The 22,533-nt window shown below is 39.3% G+C and overlaps 2 protein-coding genes across 2 annotated transcripts; both read left to right on the top strand.

Annotated features, from left to right (window-relative positions):
• Nucleotides 1-320: 320 nt before the first annotated feature.
• On the top strand, nt 321-1,347 carry OR6A2 (olfactory receptor family 6 subfamily A member 2). The gene is given in 2 exon segments (XM_009007600.5): nt 321-1,307; nt 1,310-1,347. Coding segments are annotated over 2 exon segments (981 nt in total). The 5' UTR covers nt 321-364.
• Nucleotides 1,348-15,181: 13,834 nt separating this feature from the next.
• On the top strand, nt 15,182-16,704 carry LOC100413111 (olfactory receptor 6B9-like). The gene has a single exon (XM_002754963.4). The coding sequence runs from the start codon at nt 15,182-15,184 to the stop codon at nt 16,106-16,108; it is 927 nt and encodes a 308-aa protein (XP_002755009.1). The 3' UTR covers nt 16,109-16,704.
• The last annotated feature ends 5,829 nt before the right edge of the window (nt 16,705-22,533 follow it).

Raw genomic sequence — 22,533 nt, 5'->3', positions numbered from 1 at the left:
ATCCAACTCATAGACAAACTCTCATTTTAGAGCAGTCCAGACTCTTTCTAGTTTTGGGTTTTTTATCTATGTCCTTTGGGGACACACTAGTGTTATATTCACCCAGTGCTTGTCAATGTATGCTTCTCCAAAGGTCAGGAGTCTGTTCTTGACTCCAATATAAAACCATTTATTTTTGTATGTTTACCTTAGCTCATTTTCAGATTAAAGAAGAGAGCAGTGGCCTCAGCTCAGTGATTAATTACATAAACTTCTTACGTGGCATTCGACCAGTATAAACCCATTAAGAGAAAGGCTGGGTTCTTGTTGCAGCCTACTGAAGACTATTCTCCTCTCCTGAAGAGCAGTAGGAGAGACCAGTTCCATGCAGTGGAGGAACCACAGTGGGAGAGTGAGTGAGTTTGTGCTGCTGGGCTTCCCTGCTCCTGCGCCACTACAGGTACTATTGTGTGCCCTTCTGCTGCTGGCCTATGTACTGGTGCTGACTGAGAACACACTCATTATTATGACAATTAGGAACCATTCCACCCTCCACAAGCCCATGTACTTCTTTCTAGCTAATATGTCCTTTCTGGAGATCTGGTACGTCACTGTCACTATTCCCAAGATGCTTGCTGGCTTTGTTGTGTCCAAACAGGTTCATGGACAGCTAATCTCCTTTGAGGGCTGCATGACACAGCTCTACTTTTTCCTGGGCTTGGGCTGCACTGAGTGTGTCCTTCTTGCAGTTATGGCCTACGATCGCTATGTGGCCATCTGCCATCCACTCCACTACACAGTCATAGTCAGTGGCTGGCTGTGTGTGCAGATGGCTGCTGGCTCTTGGGCTGGAGGTTTTGGCATCTCCATGGTCAAAGTTTTTTTTATTTCTCGTCTCTCTTACTGTGGTCCCAACATCATCAACCACTTTTTTTGTGATGTCTCCCCATTGCTCAACCTCTCATGTACTGACATGTCCACAGCAGAGCTTACAGATTTTATCCTGGCCATTTTTATTCTTCTAGGACCACTCTCTGTCACTGGGGCTTCCTACATGGCCATTACTGGTGCTGTGATGCACATTCCTTCAGCTGCTGGACGCTATAAGGCCTTTTCCACCTGTGCCTCTCATCTCACTGTTGTGATAATCTTCTATGCAGCAAGTATCTTCATCTATGCCCGGCCAAAGGCACTCTCTGTTTTTGACACCAACAAGCTGGTCTCTGTAGTCTATGCGGTCATCGTACCAATGCTCAATCCTGTTATTTACTGCTTGCACAATCAAGAGGTAAAGAGAGCCCTACGCTGTACTCTGCACCTGTACCAGCGCCAGATGCTGACCCCAAGAAAGCTAGCAGAAATGTGTAGCAGGGATGTTTGAAATCTGATAAAACACTATTAAACTTGGGATTGATGTGTTCTATGAAGTCCACTGGTGTTCTTAGGGCCTAAACTAAGAGGCCAGAGTTTCAAAATCATCACTAAGGAACTAGGAATACTTGCTTGTAACCTGTCCAAGAGGAGAAGATGGGATAGGTTACAAGCTAGAAAATGTATTTCTGCAGAAGAAGGCCATAAACTGCAGGATAGAGCTGGGTTACAGAATAGTACATATACTGCAGTATATGTACTAATAGCACCAGTACATATTGTCTGCCCCATTGTAATTTGCATAGACATGGTTCCAATCAAGGAATCACAGGCTTCATTATGGAAAAGCAACACAAGACTTTTTAATAAGATCTCTTCCAGCCACAGGCCACTGGCTGTAGCCTATCAGGTAGCAGCACCCAGGCAGTAGTCATTCTAGTGCTTGTTACAAAGAGATAAGAAACCAGGAATTTTTGTGTTTGAAATATACCACCTGATGAAACATAGCAGTTTCTAGATTTATTTTCTAATTTACTGTGGTCAGTGTCCACATTGAACTAGTGGCTGAGAACAGTTGTTTCTTCAACACTTTGCCTCCCTGATTAGACTATAAGCACCATGGAGACAGGATTAGATTTGCTTGCACATCATTTTATCACCATGGGCAGGAACAGTATCTAGTGCATGACGGCTATGAACACACATAATGAATGAATATAGTTTGGAGCCCTGTAGGCAAGGCATGTGTGTCATGCTTATATGTGGGGTTGGCAGGTGCAGGAATTAAACCCCTCATACTTTACTAGTGTGCAGAGAGATCCAAATTGTCTCAGCTTTACCAGAAAAAAATTTGAAAATATGTATTACAAATCCTAAAAATATTGCAACCAATCTGATTCAGAAAGATTTGTGCAGATAGACCCTTTTACTTATAAATACAGAAACGAGGAAAGGAAATAAGCAAAATATGCTTAACTTTTGCAAACAGGGCACTGGTTAAACAAATTGTAGCTCATAGAAAATATATACATGGAAAACTATGCATAAATTGAAATAAAGTGATCTAAATGAGTTAATAAAAGAAGAAATATTTCTAACTTCATAAAAATATTGTGTTATATAACAGTATCATAAGTATCAGCCATATTTGTTTGTTTAAACAAGACTAGAAGGAATTTGACTAAAATATTGACTGTAGCTATGCTGGACTCCTTAATCCTGTAAATTGCATTCTGTGGCAAAGCATTGCCATCAAGATATTTATTTAAATAGTTTTTTTCTTAGTGTATACTATATATAACTTTATTCATTTGGACAGGGAGATGGATACAGAGTATGTCAGTATGATTTTCAGAAATTTAGCTCCTTACTGTCACCCAACAAGCAGATCTCTGAAGACAATGATTCTATCTCCAGATGTGGAATCTAACTTTATTGTTGTCTGTTACTTTTTTTTTTTTTAATTTTTTATTAGATTATAGGTTTTGGGGTACATGAGCAGAGCATGCAAGACAGTTGCGTAGGTACACACATGGCAGTGTGCTTTGCTTTTCTTCTCCCCTTCACCCACATTTGGCATTTCTCCCCAGGCTATCCCTCCCCACCTCCCCCTCCCACTGGCCCTCCCCTTTTCCCCCCAATAGACCCCAGTGTTTAGTACTCCCCTTTCTGTGTCCATGTGTTCTCATTTTTCATCACCCACCTATGAGTGAGAATATGTGGTGTTTCATTTTCTGTTCTTGTGTCAGTTTGCTGAGGATGATGTTTTCCAGATTCATCCATGTCCCTACAAACGACACAAACTCATCATTTCTGATTGCTGCATAATATTCCATGGTGTATATGTGCCACATTTTTCCAATCCAGTCTATTATCAATGGGCATTTGGGTTGATTCCAGGTCTTTGCTATTGTAAACAGTGCTGCAATGAACATTCATGTACATGTGTCCTTATAGTAGAACGATTTACAGTCTTTTGGATATATAACCAGTAATGGGATTGCTGGGTCAAATGGAATTTCTATTTCTAAGGCCTTGAGGAATCGCCACACTGTCTTCCACAATGGTTGAACTAATTTACACTCCCACCAACAGTGTAAAAGTGTTCCTTTTTCTCCACATCCTCTCCAGCATCTGTTGTCTCCAGATTTTTTAATGATCGCCATTCTAACTGGCGTGAGATGGTATCTCAATGTGGTTTTGATTTGCATCTCTCTGATGACCAGTGACGATGAGCATTTTTTCATATGATTGTTGGCCTCATATATGTCTTCTTTCGTAAAGTATCTGTTCATATCCTTTGCCCACTTTTGAATGGGCTTGTTTGTTTTTTTCCTGTAAATCTGCTTGAGTTGTTTGTAAATTCTGGATATCAGCCCTTTGTCAGATGGGTAGACTGCGAAAATTTTTTCCCATTCTGTTGGTTGCCGATCCACTCTAGTGACTGTTTCTTTTGCCGTGCAGAAGCTGTGGAGTTTCATTAGGTCCCATTTGTCTATTTTGGCTTTTGTTGCCAATGCTCTTGGTGTTTTGTTCATGAAGTCCTTGCCTACTCCTATGTCCTGGATAGTTTTGCCTAGATTTCCTTCTAGGGTTTTTATGGTGCCAGGTCTTATGTTTAAGTCTTTAATCCATCTGGAGTTAATTTTAGTGTAAGGTGTCAGGAAGGGGTCCAGTTTCTGCTTTCTGTACATGGCTAGCCAGTTTTCCCAACACCATTTGTTAAACATGGAATCCTTGCCCCATTGCTTGTTTTTGTCAGGTTTATCAAAGATTGTATAGTTGTATGTATGTTGTGTTGCCTCCGGTGCCTCTGTTTTGTTCCATTGGTCTATATCTCTGTTTTGGTACCAGTACCATGCTGTTTTGATTACTGTAGCCTTGTAGTATAGTTTGAAATCCGGTAGTGTGATGCCCCCCGCTGTGTTCTTTTTGCTTAGAATTGACTTGGCTATGCGGGCTCTCTTTTGGTTCCATATGAAGTTCATGGTGGTTTTTTCCAGTTCTGTGAAGAAAGTCAATGGTAGCTTGATGGGGATAGCGTTGATTCTGTAAATTACTTTGGGCAGTATAGCCATTTTCACGATATTAATTCTTCCTAACCATGAACATGGAATGTTTCTCCATCTGTTTGTGTCCTCTCTGATTTCGTTGAGCAGTGGTTTGTAGTTCTCCTTGAAGAGGTTTCTTACGTTCCTTGTGAGTTGTATTCCAAGGTATTTTATTCTTTTTGTAGCAATTGCGAATGGCAGTTCGCTCTTGATTTGGCTTTCTTTAAGTCTGTTATTGGTGTAGATGAATGCTTGTGATTTTTGCACATTGATTTTATATCCTGAGACTTTGCTGAAGTTGTTTATCAGTTTCAGGAGTTTTTGGGCTGAGGCGATGGGGTCTTCTAGGTATACTATCATGTCGTCTGCAAATAGAGACAATTCGGCTTCCACCTTTCCTATTTGAATACCCTTTATTTCTTTTTCTTGCCTGATTGCTCTGGCTAGAACTTCCAGTACTATATTGAATAGGAGTGGTGAGAGAGGGCATCCTTGTCTAGTACCAGATTTCAAAGGGAATGCTTCCAGTTTTTGCCCATTCAGTATGATATTGGCTGTTGGTTTGTCATAAATAGCTTTTATTACTTTGAGATACGTTCCATCGATACCGAGTTTATTGAGGGTTTTTAGCATAAAGGGCTGTTGAATTTTGTCAAATGCCTTCTCTGCGTCAATTGAGATAATCATGTGGTTTTTGTTTTTGGTTCTGTTTATGTGGTGAATTACGTTGATAGACTTGCGTATGTTGAACCAGCCTTGCATCCCTGGGATGAATCCTACTTGATCATGATGAATAAGTTTTTTGATTTGCTGTTGCAATCGGCTTGCCAATATTTTATTGAAGATTTTTGCATCTATGTTCATCATGGATATTGGCCTGAAGTTTTCTTTTCTCGTTGGGTCTCTGCCGGGTTTTGGTATCAGGATGATGTTGGTCTCATAAAATGATTTGGGAAGGCTTCCCTCTTTTTGGATTGTTTGAAATAGTTTTAGAAGGAATGGTACCAGCTCCTCCTTGTGTGTCTGGTAGAATTCGGCTGTGAACCCGTCTGGACCTGGGCTTTTTTTGTGAGGTAGGCTCTTAATTGATGCCTCAACTTCAGACCTTGTTATTGGTCTATTCATAGTTTCAGCTTCCTCCTGGTTTAGGCTTGGGAGGACACAGGAGTCCAGGAATTTATCCATTTCTTCCAGGTTTACTAGTTTATGTGCATAGAGTTGTTTGTAATATTCTCTGATGATGGTTTGAATTTCTGTGGAATCTGTGGTGATTTCCCCTTTATCATTTTTTATTGCATCTATTTGGTTGTTCTCTCTTTTCTTTTTAATCAATCTGGCTAGTGGTCTGTCTATTTTGTTGATCTTTTCAAAAAACCAGCTCTTGGATTTATTGATTTTTTGAAGGGTTTTTCGTGTCTCAATCTCCTTCAGCTCAGCTCTGATCTTAGTAATTTCTTGTCTTCTGCTGGGTTTTGAGTTTTTTTGATCTTGCTCCTCTAGCTCTTTCAATTTTGACGATAGGGTGTCAATTTTGGATCTCTCTATTCTCCTCATATGGGCACTTATTGCTATATACTTTCCTCTAGAGACTGCTTTAAATGTGTCCCAGAGGTTCTGGCATGTTGTGTCTTCGTTCTCATTGGTTTCGAAGAACTTCTTTATTTCTGCCTTCATTTCGTTGTTTACCCAGTCAACATTCAAGAGCCAGTTGTTCAGTTTCCATGAAGCTGTGCGGTTCTGGGTCGGTTTCTGAATTCTGAGTTCTAACTTGATTGCACTATGGTCTGAGAGGCTGTTTGTTATGATTTCAGTTGTTTTGCATTTGTTGAGCAGTGCTTTACTTCCAATGATGTGGTCAATTTTAGAGTAGGTGTGATGTGGTGCTGAGAAGAATGTGTATTCTGTGGATTTGGGGTGGAGAGTTCTGTAAATGTCCACCAGGTTTGCTTGCTCCAGGTCTGAGTTCAAGCCCTGGGTATCCTTGTTGATTTTCTGTCTGGTTGATCTGTCTAGTATTGACAGTGGAGTGTTAAAGTCTCCCACTATTATTGTGTGGGAGTCTAAGTCCTTCTGTAAGTCATTAAGAACTTGCCTTATGTATCTGGGTGCTCCTGTGTTGGGTCCATATATGTTTAGGATCGTTAGCTCTTCTTGTTGTATCGATCCTTTTACCATTATGTAATGGCCTTCTTTGTCTCTTTTGATCTTTGTTGCTTTAAAGTCTATTTTATCAGAGATGAGAATTGCAACTCCTGCTTTTTTTTGCTTTCCATTAGCTTGGTAAATCTTCCTCCATCCCTTTATTTTGAGCCTTTGTGTATCCTTGCATGTGAGATGGGTTTCCTGGATACAGCACACTGATGGGTTTTGGATTTTTATTTAATTTGCCAGTCTGTGTCTTTTGATTGGTGCATTTAGTCCATTTACATTTAGGGTTAATATTGTTATGTGTGAATTTGATACTGCCATTTTGATGCTAAGTGGCTGTTTTGCCTGTTAGTTGTTGTAGATTCTTCATTATGTTGAAGCTCTTTAGCATTCTGTGTGATTTTGGAATGGCTGGTACTGATTGATTCTTCCTATGTGTAGTGCCTCTTTTAGGAGCTCTTGTAAAGCAGGCCTGGTGGTGATAAAATCTCTGAGTACTTGCTTGTTCGCAATGGATTTTATTCTTCCTTCACTTCTGAAGCTCAGTTTGGCTGGATATGAAATTCTGGGTTGAAAGTTCTTTTCTTTAAGAATGTTGAATATTGGCCCCCACTCTCTTCTGGCTTGTAGTGTTTCTGCCGAGAGATCTGCTGTGAGTCTGATGGGCTTCCCTTTGTGGGTGACCCGACCTTTCTCTCTGGCTGCCCTTAGTATTCTCTCCTTTATTTCAACCCTGTTGAATCTGACGATTATGTGCCTTGGGGTTGCTCTTCTTGCGGAATATCTTTGTGGTGTTCTCTGTATTTCCTGCAGTTGAGTGTTGGCTTGTCTTGCTAGGTGGGGGAAATTTTCCTGGATGATGTCCTGATGAGTATTTTCCAGCTGGGATTCATTCTCTTCGTCCCCTTCTGGTACACCTATCAAACGTAGGTTAGGTCTTTTCACATAGTCCCACATTTCTTGGAGACTTTGTTCATTCCTTTTTGTGCTTTTTTCTCTGATCTTGGTTTCTCGTTTTATTTCATTGAGTTGGTCTTCGACTTCAGATATTCTTTCTTCTGCTTGGTCAATTCGGCTATTGAAACTTGCGTTTGCTTCGCGAAGTTCTCGTATTGTGTTTTTCAGCTCCTTTAATTCATTCATATTCCTCTCTAAGGTATCCATTCTTGTTATCATTTCCTCGAATCTTTTTTCAAGGTTCTTAGTTTCTTTGCATTGATTTAATACATGATCTTTTAGCTCACAAAAGTTTCTCATTATCCATCTTCTGAAGTCTAATTCCGTCATTTCGTCACAGTCATTCTCCGTCCAGCTTTGTTCCCTTGCTAGTGAGGAGTTTTGGTCCTTTCTAGGAGGGATGTGTTCTGGTTTCGGGTGTTTTCCTCCTTTTTGCGCTGGTTTCTTCCCATCTTTGTGGATTTGTCCGCTGGTCGTCTGCGTAGTTGCTGACTTTTCGTTTGGGTCTCTGAGTGGACACCCAGAATGTTGATGATGAATTATTTCTGTTGCTTGGTTTTCCTTCTACCAGTCTAGCCCCTTCGCTGTACGACTGTTGAGGTCCGCTCCAGACCCTGCTTGTCTGGGGTGCACCTCTAGTAGCCGTGGCACAGCGAGGGATGCTACCAGTTTCTTTTTCTGCTCTCTTTGTCCCAGGATGATGCCTGCCTAATGACAGTCTTTTGGATATAGAGGGGTCAGGGAGCTGCTTGAGGAGACAGTTTGTACTTTATAGGGGTTTAATTGCTGAGCTGTGCACTCTGTTGTTCATTCAGGGCTGTTAGGCTGCTATGTTTGATTCTGCTGCAACACAGCTCATTAAACAACCCTTTTTTTTTTTCTCAAATGCTCTGTGTTGAGGGGTTTGGGCTTTATTTTTGGATGTCCGATCAGGTGTCCTGCCCAGCTCAAAGGCAGACTAGCCACTGTTTGGCTGCCGAGGCTCCGCCCTGCTGTTGTGTGATTCGCGCTGTTCCTGCCGGCTCTGCTGTGGTCTCCGCCACGCCCTGCGGCTGAGTCTCTTCGTTGTAGCGTGTTGCCTCAGCAACGGCAGGCTGCGTCAGCAGTGGGCGTGTATCTCAGTAGGGACGGGTTGCCTCGGCAACGGCTGGCTGCGTCAGCAGTGGGCGTGTATCTCAGTTGGGGCGGGTTGCCTCGGCAACGGCTGGCTGCCTCAGCAGTGGGCATGTATATCAGTTGGGGCAGGTTGCCTCCGTAGTGGTGGACGCCCCTCCCCCACAGAGCGTCTCGGACCGTCTGCCCGGGATAGTTTGAAATCGCGGTTTTGTTCGTCCCACTGGGTATCCCAAACGATCTGTCCCTGCAATCCCCTGGGCTGGGCTACTGTGCAAGTCTCGTTCAGTCTCAAGTCCAGCCCTCTCAAGTCTCAGGTTGCCGGTTCAACAAGGCACCCGGACAAGCGCGCCCTGTGGGGATTGCTGGGTAGGGCCGGCCGCCGCCGCCCCGGCTGCCAGCTTCACCAGGCAGACCTACTGCCTGGCATCCCGTGTCTTTTTATACTTGGGAGTTTCCCCGTTCTGTGGGCAACAAAGATCAGTCTGGAAATGCAGCACTGACTCACCGTTTGCGAATTCAACGCGGGCTCCAATCCTGGGTTGTTCTCACAGCGCCATCTTGAGTCCCCTCCCTGTTGTCTGTTACTTAATAAAGTTTACAAAAGGATACTGCCAAGGGTATTGTGCATTATTTGCTAGCCCATACTTATTAAATGTTTTAATATAATATGCATATGTATTTGTGTCAAAACAGTATAAGTATCTTGTAATAATTTTTTAAATGACTGGATATGAAGTTCATCAAAAGTCTACTGTCCAAGTGTCCCCACAGAAGAAGTTTCTGAAAAGGGGTTGTAATCAGTGATGGGAGAGTCCTCCTCTAGGCATTGTTATTAGAGCTATTATATAAACTTCCCTTTTAGGTTAACTCCAGTTCATAGGAAATGAAAGCATAATGTTGAATTTCTTCATTGTGCTTTTCTTTTATTTTCCAAGCTTTTTAGTATAAAATGCTTTAAAACACCTCTAATTCTGATTTCAGGTATTGGAATAGGGTTTAGGGCAGTGTTCCTCACATATTCTTCTTTCAATAAACCATGAATGAGTTTGAGTCTTGTGTATTATGGTGAGATTGACACCTCTCTAGACATGAACTGAATTTTTAGTAAACTTATGACCCTCAGGGCTCATATTTAAATTGGGGTCACAAAACCTCCTAAGCTTTTTCACATGAAGTATTGATTATCAGATTAAGTATTCCCCATCCTCCATTTATGTAACTGATTTTTCCCATAAACCTAGATACAGAACTTTATTTTATCCTTGTTTCATTTGATCCTATTTGTTTTGACCATCTCTGTAATCTGCCAATCTTTCAAAGTATTGCTTATATAATACAAGTCTTTTATAATTCCCCTTTGCTAGTACAGTATCTGGAGAAGCTTCTAACCTCTTGCATCAGTACAAGAGGTGGGAGTACTGGATCTACATGGGTTATTCAGATGGAGTGCTATCAAAGTGTCTGCAAGGGCTGCTGGGGTCCTTTTAGCAGTGCCACTGAGTCTGGTAGCAAGGGCCTGGGCAAGTGGCAGGGGCCATGACCCATCATAGACATATGTATGGAGACCAGTAGTGAGCATACATCAAGCTACAGCACATATAAGAGCATATAAGGCTGCAGGAGTCATCCACAGGTGCCTGGACAGTGGTAAGGGCTTATAGTAGCAGTCAGTCAGCTGCGTGCACACACACAGCTATGGGATTAGCTGCAAGTGCCCATGGCATCACCACCTAGGAGAGCTTTTGGTGAGGAGTGAGAGAAGGGTGACAGCTCAGCTCTGCAAGGGTGGAAACCACAGCACGCTTAGTGACAAAAACTACGGGGGATCCTCTGTAAAGGAGGCGGCTGAGGTCCATGACTACAAACACTGTGGGATCCTCATTAGTGAAAGCCGCAAGGGGTGTATGACAGCTGCAAACACTGTTGATGTCCTGAACAACAAAAGTTGCTGGGGTCAGAACAGGTCACCTGGAACTGCAGAGGCTCCCCTTGCATCACAAATGCTGGTAGCCTCAACCCTTCTTCACTCCTAGTCATATCCAGATGTCTCAGCCATCCCAGTCTCACCAGCAAACTAGTAGGGTGGAACAGATATGGGTCCTTCGGCAGTGCTCCAAAATGGTGAGGGTGCTGGTTGGTTTCCCTGTTCTCCTCTTCAGTGAGTGCAACTCATGGGCAGGGAGTTTTGTGGGGGAGCATTCTTGCAACAAAATGATGTTTTTACTAACATTTCTGTGTAACTATTCTGAGAACTTTTTGCTGCACGGAGTTGCTACACCTTTTAAAATGGACTCCTGACTTCTCCCAGAGCTACTTTCATGGATAGCTGTCTAATTATTGTGGGAGTCAAAGACAGAGATCTCCTACTCTGCCATCTAGCTGATATCACTCCCCTTATACTATAACTTTTCATACTAATATAAATTATATATTGACAATATTATATTGACATGGAAAACATTGTCAATTGTTGACAATGGAAATATTGACAAGGAAAACATTGCTAACCCATTTAATGGATGAAGAAATTAAGGAATAAAGACAAGACTCTGAGGTCAATTGACAAAAAAGTTAGTGAAATCCAGATTAGAAACCAAGTCTTTTAATTGGTGAACAAAAGTTATTTTCCATAATACTGCTTCCAAATTATCTTTCTTCCATGAGTCTGAAATAACATCTATTAGATGAAATTTTTCCCAAGTTCTTCGGTTAAAAAGAATTTGTCCCTCCTTGGAGTTCTCAGAGCACTTTGTAACTCTCTTATGGCACATATCACATTCTATCTTAACTATACTATACATTTCTTATTTTACTGAAAACATCATAGGCTCCCAAAATATAAGAATCAGGGTATCAGGACATATGTTTTTATTCCAGGGAATGTATAGCACACTGCCCTATACATGGTATGAGATAAGTGAAAGCAGGGAGCATATTTTATATAAAGAATGAGAAAAAAAATTAAAAGGCTGGGCAAGGTAACTCACACCTGTAATCCTAGCACTTTGGGAGCCCAGGTCAGGTGGATCACAAGGTCAGGAGATGGAGACCAACCTGGCTAACAAGGTGAAATCCCTTCTCTACTAAAAAATACAAAAAAAATCAGCCGGGTGTGGTGGAAGCACCTGTAGTCCCAGCTACTCAGGAGGATGAGGCAGGAGAATTGCTCGAACCTGGGAGGCAGAGGTTGCAGTAAGCCAAGATCGCACCACTGTACTCCAGCCTGGGTGACAACAGCGGGACTCTGTCTCCAAAAAAGTCTCTATTACCTTTAACCCACTTATGTTTCTTATTGTGGTTTCTGAGTCACTTGCTATATCACCTTGCATTTAAGACTAAGTGAAAAGGACCACACCATACTCATGGGTACAAATAACATTCATTCAGGATTAAAAAAGAATTTAGACATGAATGGGCATTCAGTCTGGACATATCTTGGCAGTACACACCAAGTTTCCCTAGAGCCAGGAAAGATAATGTAAGTTGGTCCCTGGGGAGAAAACATGGGGAAAGAGTAGGCTAGAGCTGAATATATTATTCTGACCCTTCTCATGTGTTCATGCCTTACAGCTGCAATAACTACCATGTAGAGCAAGCAAGGGCCATACACGCTTCTATAGAAAGTATATGATCTGTTTGTTTTCTCATGATCAGTGTAAATGTCTGAAGAATTTTATATTTTCAGAGTAAGGACAGACAGAACATGATGAGTGGTAGGAGACACAAGACAGATTGGCTGATTCCTCAAGAACGCTCCAAGGAGGATGAGGAAGATCTTGGGAAAATGACTGGAGGTATCATTATTGAACAGATAAAGAGTACTTTGGTGAGGTAAATAGGAAATGAGATCCAGTACATGTTTACTCAAAGTTGGGGAAATTGGTGCAGCTCTGGATCTTCTGAATGTTGGACAAGTACATAAGGGATATGTTGCTTGTTCTTGAAGTCATCTTAAGAGTTGCTGTTGTCTCTTGAGTACAAGTATGATCATAACTGTAAAAAAGAAGTCTTATGAATAATAAAGCATTTTTCTTCCCCTAGGATATTGTAGGGAGCCCATAGTTCAAGGCTTTGGATCTAAAACAAAGACATTAGAATAAGATTGTTCTTTATCCTCACATGCTTCAAACTAGAGCATTCTGGAAGTACATTTGCTTTAAAAAGTGGAGGAAAATGTGAAGGAAACATGGATATGCTTAAGTAATAAAAACAATTTATTAAAGTGTGAACTAGGAATAAGGCATAAGTGGCCTATAATCCTGTTCTCCAGAAATTTGGGGTTATTTTATTCTCCAGAATATAACAGGAAAAGTGAGTAAAGAGAGAATGACTGTGTTTATGAATATATGTGAGTGAAAACATGTAAGCATATCTAAATAAGTAAACATGTATGGGTCTAATATGATATAACAACAATTCACGCTTGTAGGGAATAACTTTGGATCAAGTCCTATGTTAAAAGTCCTCCATGCATTCTCACATTTAATTATCACAACACAATCCAGTAAGGTAGGTGTTATTATAGCTTTTCTCATTTTACAGGAGAGGATATGGAATTATGTAATTGTTAAGCAATCTGTTTGGTATGACACAACTATTGGGAAATGAAAACAAGACTGAAATATTGTTCTGACTCTAAATCAATGTTCTTAAATTCTATGCAGAGGTGAATTTTTGGTACACTGTGTGGCTGATAATGGAATTGTGGATTGTTACAAAAGTCCTGAAGAGCAGAAGCCTCTACATTGGTGATGCTTCCAACTGGGGCTAGATCATGAGTAAAGCTAGCTACTCTCTGCTCCCAGAACAGTTTCTTTTCCCCAAGAAAAACATTCGATCAAAGGTATTGAATAACTAGGCCAGGAACTCTTTGCTAGTAAACTGAGTAAAGTGCAGCTTGGAGCCTGGGAGTAAGGAACAATCTTTTCCCACCCAGCAAAGAGTCCTGAACTCTGCCAGTGTGTGCTGCTGTGGAAAAGAGACAGTGGTGCCAATAATATGCATTTAACACCGCATCATTTAATTCCTTCCCATGAGCTATGCCCAGAATATCTCTAGTCCAGGGGAAGGTCAGAGTGAACCCTGATTGACCTACCACTCTTTCCGTGCCAAGAGAAGAACATAGTGGACAAGAAGTTGTCAGAAAAAAACGAACAATGGTCTGAATGCAGCACCTGAATTTATGCTTTAAGAATAGGGGACATTTAACAAAATCAATTAGTAAGCTAGTTGGTCTAGCTCACAAAAAAATTTCTGCTTTCCAGCATTACAAGATCCACCTATCCCTCAGCATTCATGTTCCTTCCTTCCTTGCCATGCCTTTCTGGACAATAGCATGAAAAAAATTGCTGATATTTAGAAACAAGGACCTACCAAGTGAGTTAACACCAAGGCTCAGATATAATGTGCTCAGACATTAGGGATTTCTTTGTTGTTAAAGTGTTCTGGGTGTGCGAGCAGTGGATGTTTCAAAGATAGGCAGTGTACAGATACATGCTTCCTGCCATTGTAGACCCAGATAATCACTTCTTTCTGTCTCTGACCTATTTCCTGTGATTCCCAAAGCACCACAGGATTTATTAATTCACTTATTAATTCATATTAAATTAAAACATATGTGTTTCCCAGTCACTGTACCAGGCATTTGGCTCACAGTCATGAAGTACAAGTTCTTGAGTTTTGAAAGTTTGCAGTGCATCGGGGAAAAAACTTGATGCATGTGAAGGCTGTGCACTGGGAAGAAAAAGCTGATGATGCACTCAAACCAGTCTGTGTAGATGTCTCCTAAATGGAATTATGAATCTTGAATCAGCAGATAAAGATCAGGGAGTGTGCAATAGGAATTGGGGAGAGAGTATGGAAAGCCAAGGATATCAGAGAGATGACAGTGTGCTTGGGGACCAAAAACTAATTCAGTATGTCTGGAGTATGGACTATCACTTAGACAGTCACAAGAGATGAAGTTGGAGAAATAGGTAAGGATCAAAATATGAAGTGCCTCCTGTGTGTGATAACTAAAACCTCTGCATTTTAATATGAAGTCAATGCAAGAGTCATTAAGAAATTTTCCAACAGTTACTATAATTTTAAAATTTCCTCAGACTCTAAATAAACTATCCTAGTTCAAGGCCCAGGGATCACCCAAATATTAAACTTCTTAACTTTCTGACTTGATATTATCATTTATGTTTCCTTTCAGGTAAGAACAAATGCTTGTGCAATGAGTTCCTAATGAAACAGACAACTGAAATCAACATGGGAGAGACAAGTGGGTCTATATTCATTGCCAAAGGAGCTAGGAATGATATCAATATTGAGATTCCAATCATTGTCATCAAGTAGGTGACAGTTGGGATGGACGTGCACTTAAAAAAGAATTAATGAAAATGTTTGCTTCACCTTTAAAGATGTGTTCCCATGAACATAAATTATTTTACACATCTCATTCACAGGGAAGACTGAATTATTAACATACTTTTGTCTTACATTTCATGCCATGGTCATCTTCATTATTTGTAATGTTACAAGAAAAGACTTCAATGTTTTCAGTGCTTTTAATCATGCTGCAGCTAAACATTACTCTGGTCAGTGAGTTCATCCTGGTGGGCTTTCCCACTGCCCCATGGCTTCAGGTTCTGCTCTTCTTTCTCTTCCTTGTGGTCTACCTATTCGTGGTAATGGAGAATCTTGTCATCATGCTCACTATTTGGGTCACTAGCTCCCTCCATAAGCCAATGTACTATTTTCTGAGTAGCATGTCCTTTCTGGAGGTGTGGTATGTCTCTGTCACAGTCCCCAAGATGCTGGACGGATTCCTCCTGCAGAGACAGCGTATCTCCTTCACAGGTTGCATGACCCAGCTCTACTTCTTTATCTCACTTGCCTGTACAGAGTGTGTGCTCCTGGCAGCCATGGCTTATGACCGCTACGTGGCCATTTGCCACCCTCTTCGATACTCAGTCATCATGACCACAGGTTACTGTGGACAGCTGGTGGTTTTCTCTTACATGAGTGGTTTCATGATCTCTGTCATCAAGGTCTATTTCATTTCACATGTTGCTTTCTGTGGCTCCAATGTTATGAACCACTTTTTCTGTGATATCTCACCAGTCCTCAAACTGGCATGCAAAGACATGTCCACAGCTGAGCTAGTGGACTTTGCTTTAGCTATTGTCATTCTTGTGTTCCCTCTCATTACCACTGTCCTCTCCTATATCTACATTGTCTCCACCATTCTGCATATACCCTCCACCCAAGGAAGGAAGAAGGCCTTCTCCACCTGTGCATCTCACCTCACTGTAGTCATAATTTTTTACACAGCCATGATTTTTACATATGTTCGGCCCAGAGCTATTGCATCATTTAATTCCAACAAACTAATCTCAGCTGTGTATGCAGTCCTCACACCCATGATAAATCCATTCATCTACTGCCTAAGGAACCAGGAAGTCAAGAATGCTATCAAAAATACCTTGAGGGGTGGCTAATGTGTCCTGCTCCGCTAAGCCCTACTGCCTTATGGAGAAGGCAGTATCCTACGCAGGATGCCAGTCCCATGACATTTATCATAGCCCTGTTATTATTATCACTGATCTATAGGCCTGGATTCTGAAATAAATCACGACATGGGCAAAGTAAAAAAAAATTAAAAGAGGAACAGAATAATTGATATATATTGCTTTAAGCATTAACTAGTATTAATATACATATTAGTGATTATCAATTACTATTGATAATAATGTTGATAATTTTACAATCTTCTTCCAATATTTGCCTCCCAAGTCTGTAATAGCTAATTTCTCATTACAAGAGTGAATCAATAGACTCATGAGAGATTATATAAAGATATTACTGCAAATTTTGCCATTGATTTGCATCTCTTGAGACCCTTTCTTTAGTGCTGTTGAATTTTTGTGTCCCTCCATGCTCTATCATGACTCCCATTAGCAAACTAATGGAATATCATTCCATCAATATATGTCTGAGCTTAAACTCTCAATACATTCCTACAATATAGGTCTACATAAAAATTAGGTGAAAAACAAATGAAAATTTTTAAGACAAATGAGAGTATTAAATATCATTGAGGCAAGTGCTGGCTAGATAATGAAATACAGTGTACCAGAGAAAATTCTACAAAATTTCATTAAATTGAGACTATATATACAAAAAAAAAAATCAGGAAGAGCCATTCCAACTGTATGCCCTATCTCTTTTAAGTGGGAGTCCAAAATTTGTTTACCATTTTCATCTAAGCCACCTTCAAAGTTATTCAAAATACCTGACTAGTAGTCCTCATATATTGCTCTTATAATATTACTCTACTGCTTCAGAATTCTTGATTTGAATTAAATCGGACCTATTCATTATTTTTATTATTACTTTAGAATTATTCTAACATTCATAAATCATTTTATTTTTTTGAGATGGAGTTTCGCTCTTGTTACCCAGACTGGAGTGCAATGGCGTGATCTCGGCTCACCGCAACCTCCACCCCCTGGGTTCAGGCAATTCTCCTGCCTCAGCCTCCTGAGTAGCTGGGATTACAGGCACACACCACCATGCCCAGCTAATTTTTTTTTTTTTTGTATTTTTAGTAGAGACAGGGTTTCACCTTGTTGACCAGGATGGTCTCAATCTCTTGACCTCGTGATCCACCCGCCTAGGCCTCCCAAAGTACTGGGATTATAGGCATGAGCCACCGCGCCTGGCCTCATAAACCTTAATAATATCTTCTCTCCATCTATACCAGCCCAGCCTTATATTTTACTTATTACCAACATGAAACATTTATTCTAATGTTAGTCATTATATATAATCAGTAATTATATCAGTCTTTCCCTACTTAATGTATTTATTTATTTATTGTTTCTTGTGCTCTATTCTATGCCTGGCACTGTGGTTATATACGAGGATATAATGATCAACAAAGTGATACAAATAGACATAATTCTTCCAATCAATAGTTTAGAGATAAGTATGGAAGATAAAAACAATTATATTACAAGTTATAGCTTGAAGATACAGGAAAGGAAAAGTGTACTATGAAAGCAAATGGTAGGCAAATGACTAGGATAGTCAGAGATATTCTAGCCTAGCAGGAGAGGCATTTAGGTTAACACATGATGCAATTAGACAGATGAAAAGTGGTGGGTAGTAGTGAGGGTCGGGGGTTGCCAGGAGAGGAAAGGACAAAAATAATGAGAGACGACAGCACTTCAAAGACTGAAAGATGATTAACACATCTGCAGCATAAAGGGGCATGAAGAAAAAAGGGGTCACATGAGGAAATAGTTTCATCTTTACCAATAAAAATCTTTCAATATCTGAATTTTATCTTATTAAGAAATTACAAATATACAATAAATTCTATAAAGGCATTTTCCAGTTTCTACAAATCCTAGATCATCAAACTCTAGTACTTTTACCAAATGAATGGTAGTCACTAATAAAATGAGGCAGGGACAAGGTGAGTTGACTAAATATCTGGACTCCTCTACAGTACCTTTTGATTTCAAATAATAGATATTCATCATATTTATATGTTTGACTTCCTCACTATGTTGTGAGTGCCTTTAGAGTAGAAACTAACCTTACTCATCATTGTACCTACAATACCTACCACAATGCCTGACAGGCACTTGTGCAGGTAACTATTTCTCATTCCTAGTCCCCAGTTTTCTATTCTTTGCACACTCATTTAATGAGGTGAGAAAAATTGATCCCATGAACTGTATCCCCGGCTCTGTTGGCCTCTGGCTTCCAATTTGGTTGGGCCAATAAGAAGCACTAGTAGGGGAATTGAAGGCTGCAATCAAAGGGAAGATAAGGGATTTCCTCCCTGGCTGGTTCGGTGACTCGAGCAACAGCTACAACTCCAGTAACAGAGGCACCCCTTCCAAGGATGCAGCTGCCACTGGGTTTCTGCACTGTTCATCCTTAAGTCACTCAACATCTCTTGCTGGTTGTTTTCACCTTGCCTGACCTCTGTTAATAGTTGTAACATTTAATTCTACTCAAAAACTTGTACAGGAATTGCTTTCTGTTTCTTGCTCACCAATATGCCATTTGATAAATATTAGTCAAATTGAAGCAAATCTCTGTGGTAATACATGGAATAAATGTATCATTGTAAAAACTCAAGTGTTTATATTTTGAAATCAATAACATAAATAAAGCTCATTTTCTACTTAAATATGATATATGGTGGAACTGAATAAAATACAAAATGTTTTGTTCCACATTTAAATTTTCAAGTATTACTCCATAAATATAACTTCTACTTTTCTTCCATCCACATTGATGCCTTGCAATTGAATTGATTCTGAAATGTCTGAGCTAACACAGTCAGAAAATTTAAACAGAAGTATTAAATATATTGTGCCTCAGTTTTCCTGCCATTTAAGACTCCCTGTGCCACTAGGAAGCAGTAAGTTCCTGTAGGACAAGTTTGATTAAGTTTATTACCCAGAGAACCACCCTCTGCCTTTTCCCTTTTATGTTTCTCATTCTCTCATCAAAGCAAATCAGACTGTATTTTAAGATTCACAGAAGAATTTCTCTGATATCTTTTTCCAGGTGCTTCTAATTCACTCCTTCAGGTTCACTATCTTCCAACAAATACCATATTTTAACCTTTAAAGCCGCCTCATTGGAAATTGAGTAAGTAGGAAAATATTAGGAAAGTGGATGAGATTTGGGGGCAAATATTTAGCTTAAGACTAGAATTCTCAGCTGTTAGCTTCATAATTTTTGTAGGTTATTAAAACTTCAGTTTCTTTGGACTTCAGTTTCCTCATTTGTAAAATGTGAGTTATAATATGTACATTCAAAAGTTGGTATGAAGATTAAATGAGAATGAATATATGTGAAGGCATCTGGCACAGTGCTTGACATGTACTATTTTAAATTATTTAACAATGTACTCAATAAGCATGATTGTTCATAGCATCTTTAAAATACAGCTGAAGCCTCAGGTCTCCCATGGTGCTTTCCCTGTTTTTTACCCCAGCTTCCAGCTTGTGCTGATTTAACTTCACATCTATGAAGAAGAATCAATCTCTAGCTGCACTTAACTCCTGTTCAGTGTGACAATACCATGATTATAACACACTTCAGACTCTGCTTCTACTGATAATGATCCCAAAACATATATTATTTATGCATTATATAAATTATATATTATAAACATGTTTATATATTTAATATATTATTTAAATTATATAATTATACATTATATATAATATAAAATATTTTATGTTATATATTAAGTATAATATATAAAATATATAATTTATACAATATAAAATATTGTATATGTTTTATATATAATACATATATTTTAGATTGTATGTTTCTTATAACGCATATGTTTGTGACTCACTCTTAAAACTCATCTCTATGTATGTATTTGATGATCAATAACTATTTGGTGAAGAATTCCCTGTCTTAATAAATCTAACACTTTCAATCTACAGCCAAAGTGCTCATATCATCCAAATTTTTGGCAGAGTTCCAACTGTAAATATTCTGTTCTCTCTGACTCTTCCAATTTTTAATTATATAACTGAAGCAAATAACACATCAGTTTTAATATTTTCTAACATGCTGAAGCCAGGAAGCTTAAAACTATAGTTCTAAGGCTTTTATTTGTGTTTAGGTTACCCTCTGATTAACGTATATGAGACGTTTAAAAATCTTGTTTTTAATTTGTAAAAATAATTGTATATATTTATATAAGTAAATGTGCTGTTTTGATATATGTTTACAAGGTGGAATGATTAGGCTAATAAATCCATCACCGCACATACTTAACATTTTTTGTAATGAAAACATTTAAAATTGCAATTTTGAAATACACAATGCATTATTATTTTACTTATTTATTTATTGACACGGAGTTTTACTCTTGTCACCCAGGCTGGAATGCTATGGCGCAATCTTGGCTCACTGCAATCTCTGCCTTCTGGGTTCAAGCGATTCTCCTACCTCAGCCTACAGAGTAGCTGGGATTACAGGTGTCCATCACCATGTCTGGCTAATTTTTGTATTTTTTTTTTCAGTAGAGATGGCCAGGCTGGTCTCGAACTATTGACCTCAGAGGATCTGCCCACCTTGGCCTCCCAAACTGCTGGGATTATAGTTGTGAACTACCACGGCTGACTGCATTATTTATTGTAGTCATCTTCCTGTGCAATAGATCACTAAAGCTTATTCTTCCACCAATTAAGCCTTATAAAACAGAGAAATTATTTCATTTATGACAACACGGATAAATCTAAAACACATCCTGTTAAGTAAAAAAAAGCCAGGCACATAAAGACAAATACCATATAACCTCACTTATATGTGGAATCTTAAAAACGTTATATGAGACTTTGATTCACACGCATCACAGGCAGAGGGAAGCAGGGAGTAGGGCACGCATTTCACTGAGGTGGATTACAGCCAAAGGTCTGAAGCCAGCAGCTTCTGACTCATCACTCCTATAGAGGAAGCAGCAGCAACAGTAACTTGCTCTATTGTGATGGCATTAAAAGTTCTGGAGCTGAAAGTTATTCCTGGGGCTCAGTCTAAAGCATTCTTCTCCAGTCCTTTCATAATTTTAAAAGAACCATTCCCTTTCTGCTTAAACTACCTAAAATGGATTCCATTATGTGTAACATAACATTAAATAATAGTCAACATAGGAAAATTATTACATGTTCTGAAACTTGATTTTCTTCTTTGAAAACTGGGAATAGTAATTACATTTTATAGAACTCCTGGAAGAGTTAAGTTAGATAACACATATGACATCTTTAGCACAGAGCAGGCACACAATGTATTAACATAAGTCTCCATTTTGTATAAAGAGTTCATCTTATGTATACAGAGATATCCTTATGGCCTTACCCATGGCAGTCTCCACCTTTTTAAAATAAAGATGATCTTGGTCATCTGATTGCCTATGGAGCATTAAGGCAAAGGAATTACACCTTATAATAATTTAAAGATTTCTGGTTTAAGAGCTTAAACTGGTAGTTTTACTAGTCCCCAAAGGATCTGGAATATCCTAGAGTTGGAATGTTTCAGCTATTAATAACCAAGTTAACCAAATAAGTAAACCTTATGAATATTGAGAAGCAGAGTTCTTTATAAACATGACATGCAATAATATGAGATGAACCCCTAAATTAATTCTAAAAATTACAAGGTAATTATAGTAACAACTATGTTTTTGTGAATTTTTTTTTTTTAATTTTTTATTGGATTTTAGGTTTTGGGGTACATGAGCAGAGCATGCAAGACAGTTGCATAGGTACACACATGGCAGTGTGCTTTGCTTTTCTTCTCCCCTTCACCCACCTTTGGCATTTCTCCCCAGGCTATCCCTCCCCACCTCCCCCTCCCACTGGCCCTCCCCTTTTCCCCCCAATAGACCCCAGTGTTTAGTACTCCCCTTTCTGTGTCCATGTGTTCTCATTACTGGATTGGAAAAATGTGGCACATATACACCATGGAATATTATGCAGCAATCAGAAATGATGAGTTTGTGTCCTTTGTAGGGACATGGATGAATCTGGAAAACATCATCCTCAGCAAACTGACACAAGAACAGAAAATGAAACGCCGCATATCCTCACTCATAGGTGGGGGGTTTTTGTGAATTTTAACATTATTTTACCTACTTTTATTTTAAATAAGGGGAACAAATTAACATGCTATTTACGACTATGTGTTTTATAAAAGTAAATTCAAAATGTTTTAAAATGTTCTTGCTCATAAATGTTAACGCAAAAATGTTTAAATGAATACTGTGAACATGGTACCAAATTTTTTCTTATCAATGTATTTATGTTTGTTACTCTTCTCTCCAATAACATTTAACAGATAACTAAGAAAATCTCTAAATATTGCATAATAATCTTCA

The sequence above is a fragment of the Callithrix jacchus genome, chromosome 10 (genome assembly GCF_049354715.1).
Source record: "Callithrix jacchus isolate 240 chromosome 10, calJac240_pri, whole genome shotgun sequence".
NCBI lineage: Eukaryota > Metazoa > Chordata > Mammalia > Primates > Cebidae > Callithrix > Callithrix jacchus.
This window is presented reverse-complemented; position numbering and strand designations above follow the sequence as displayed.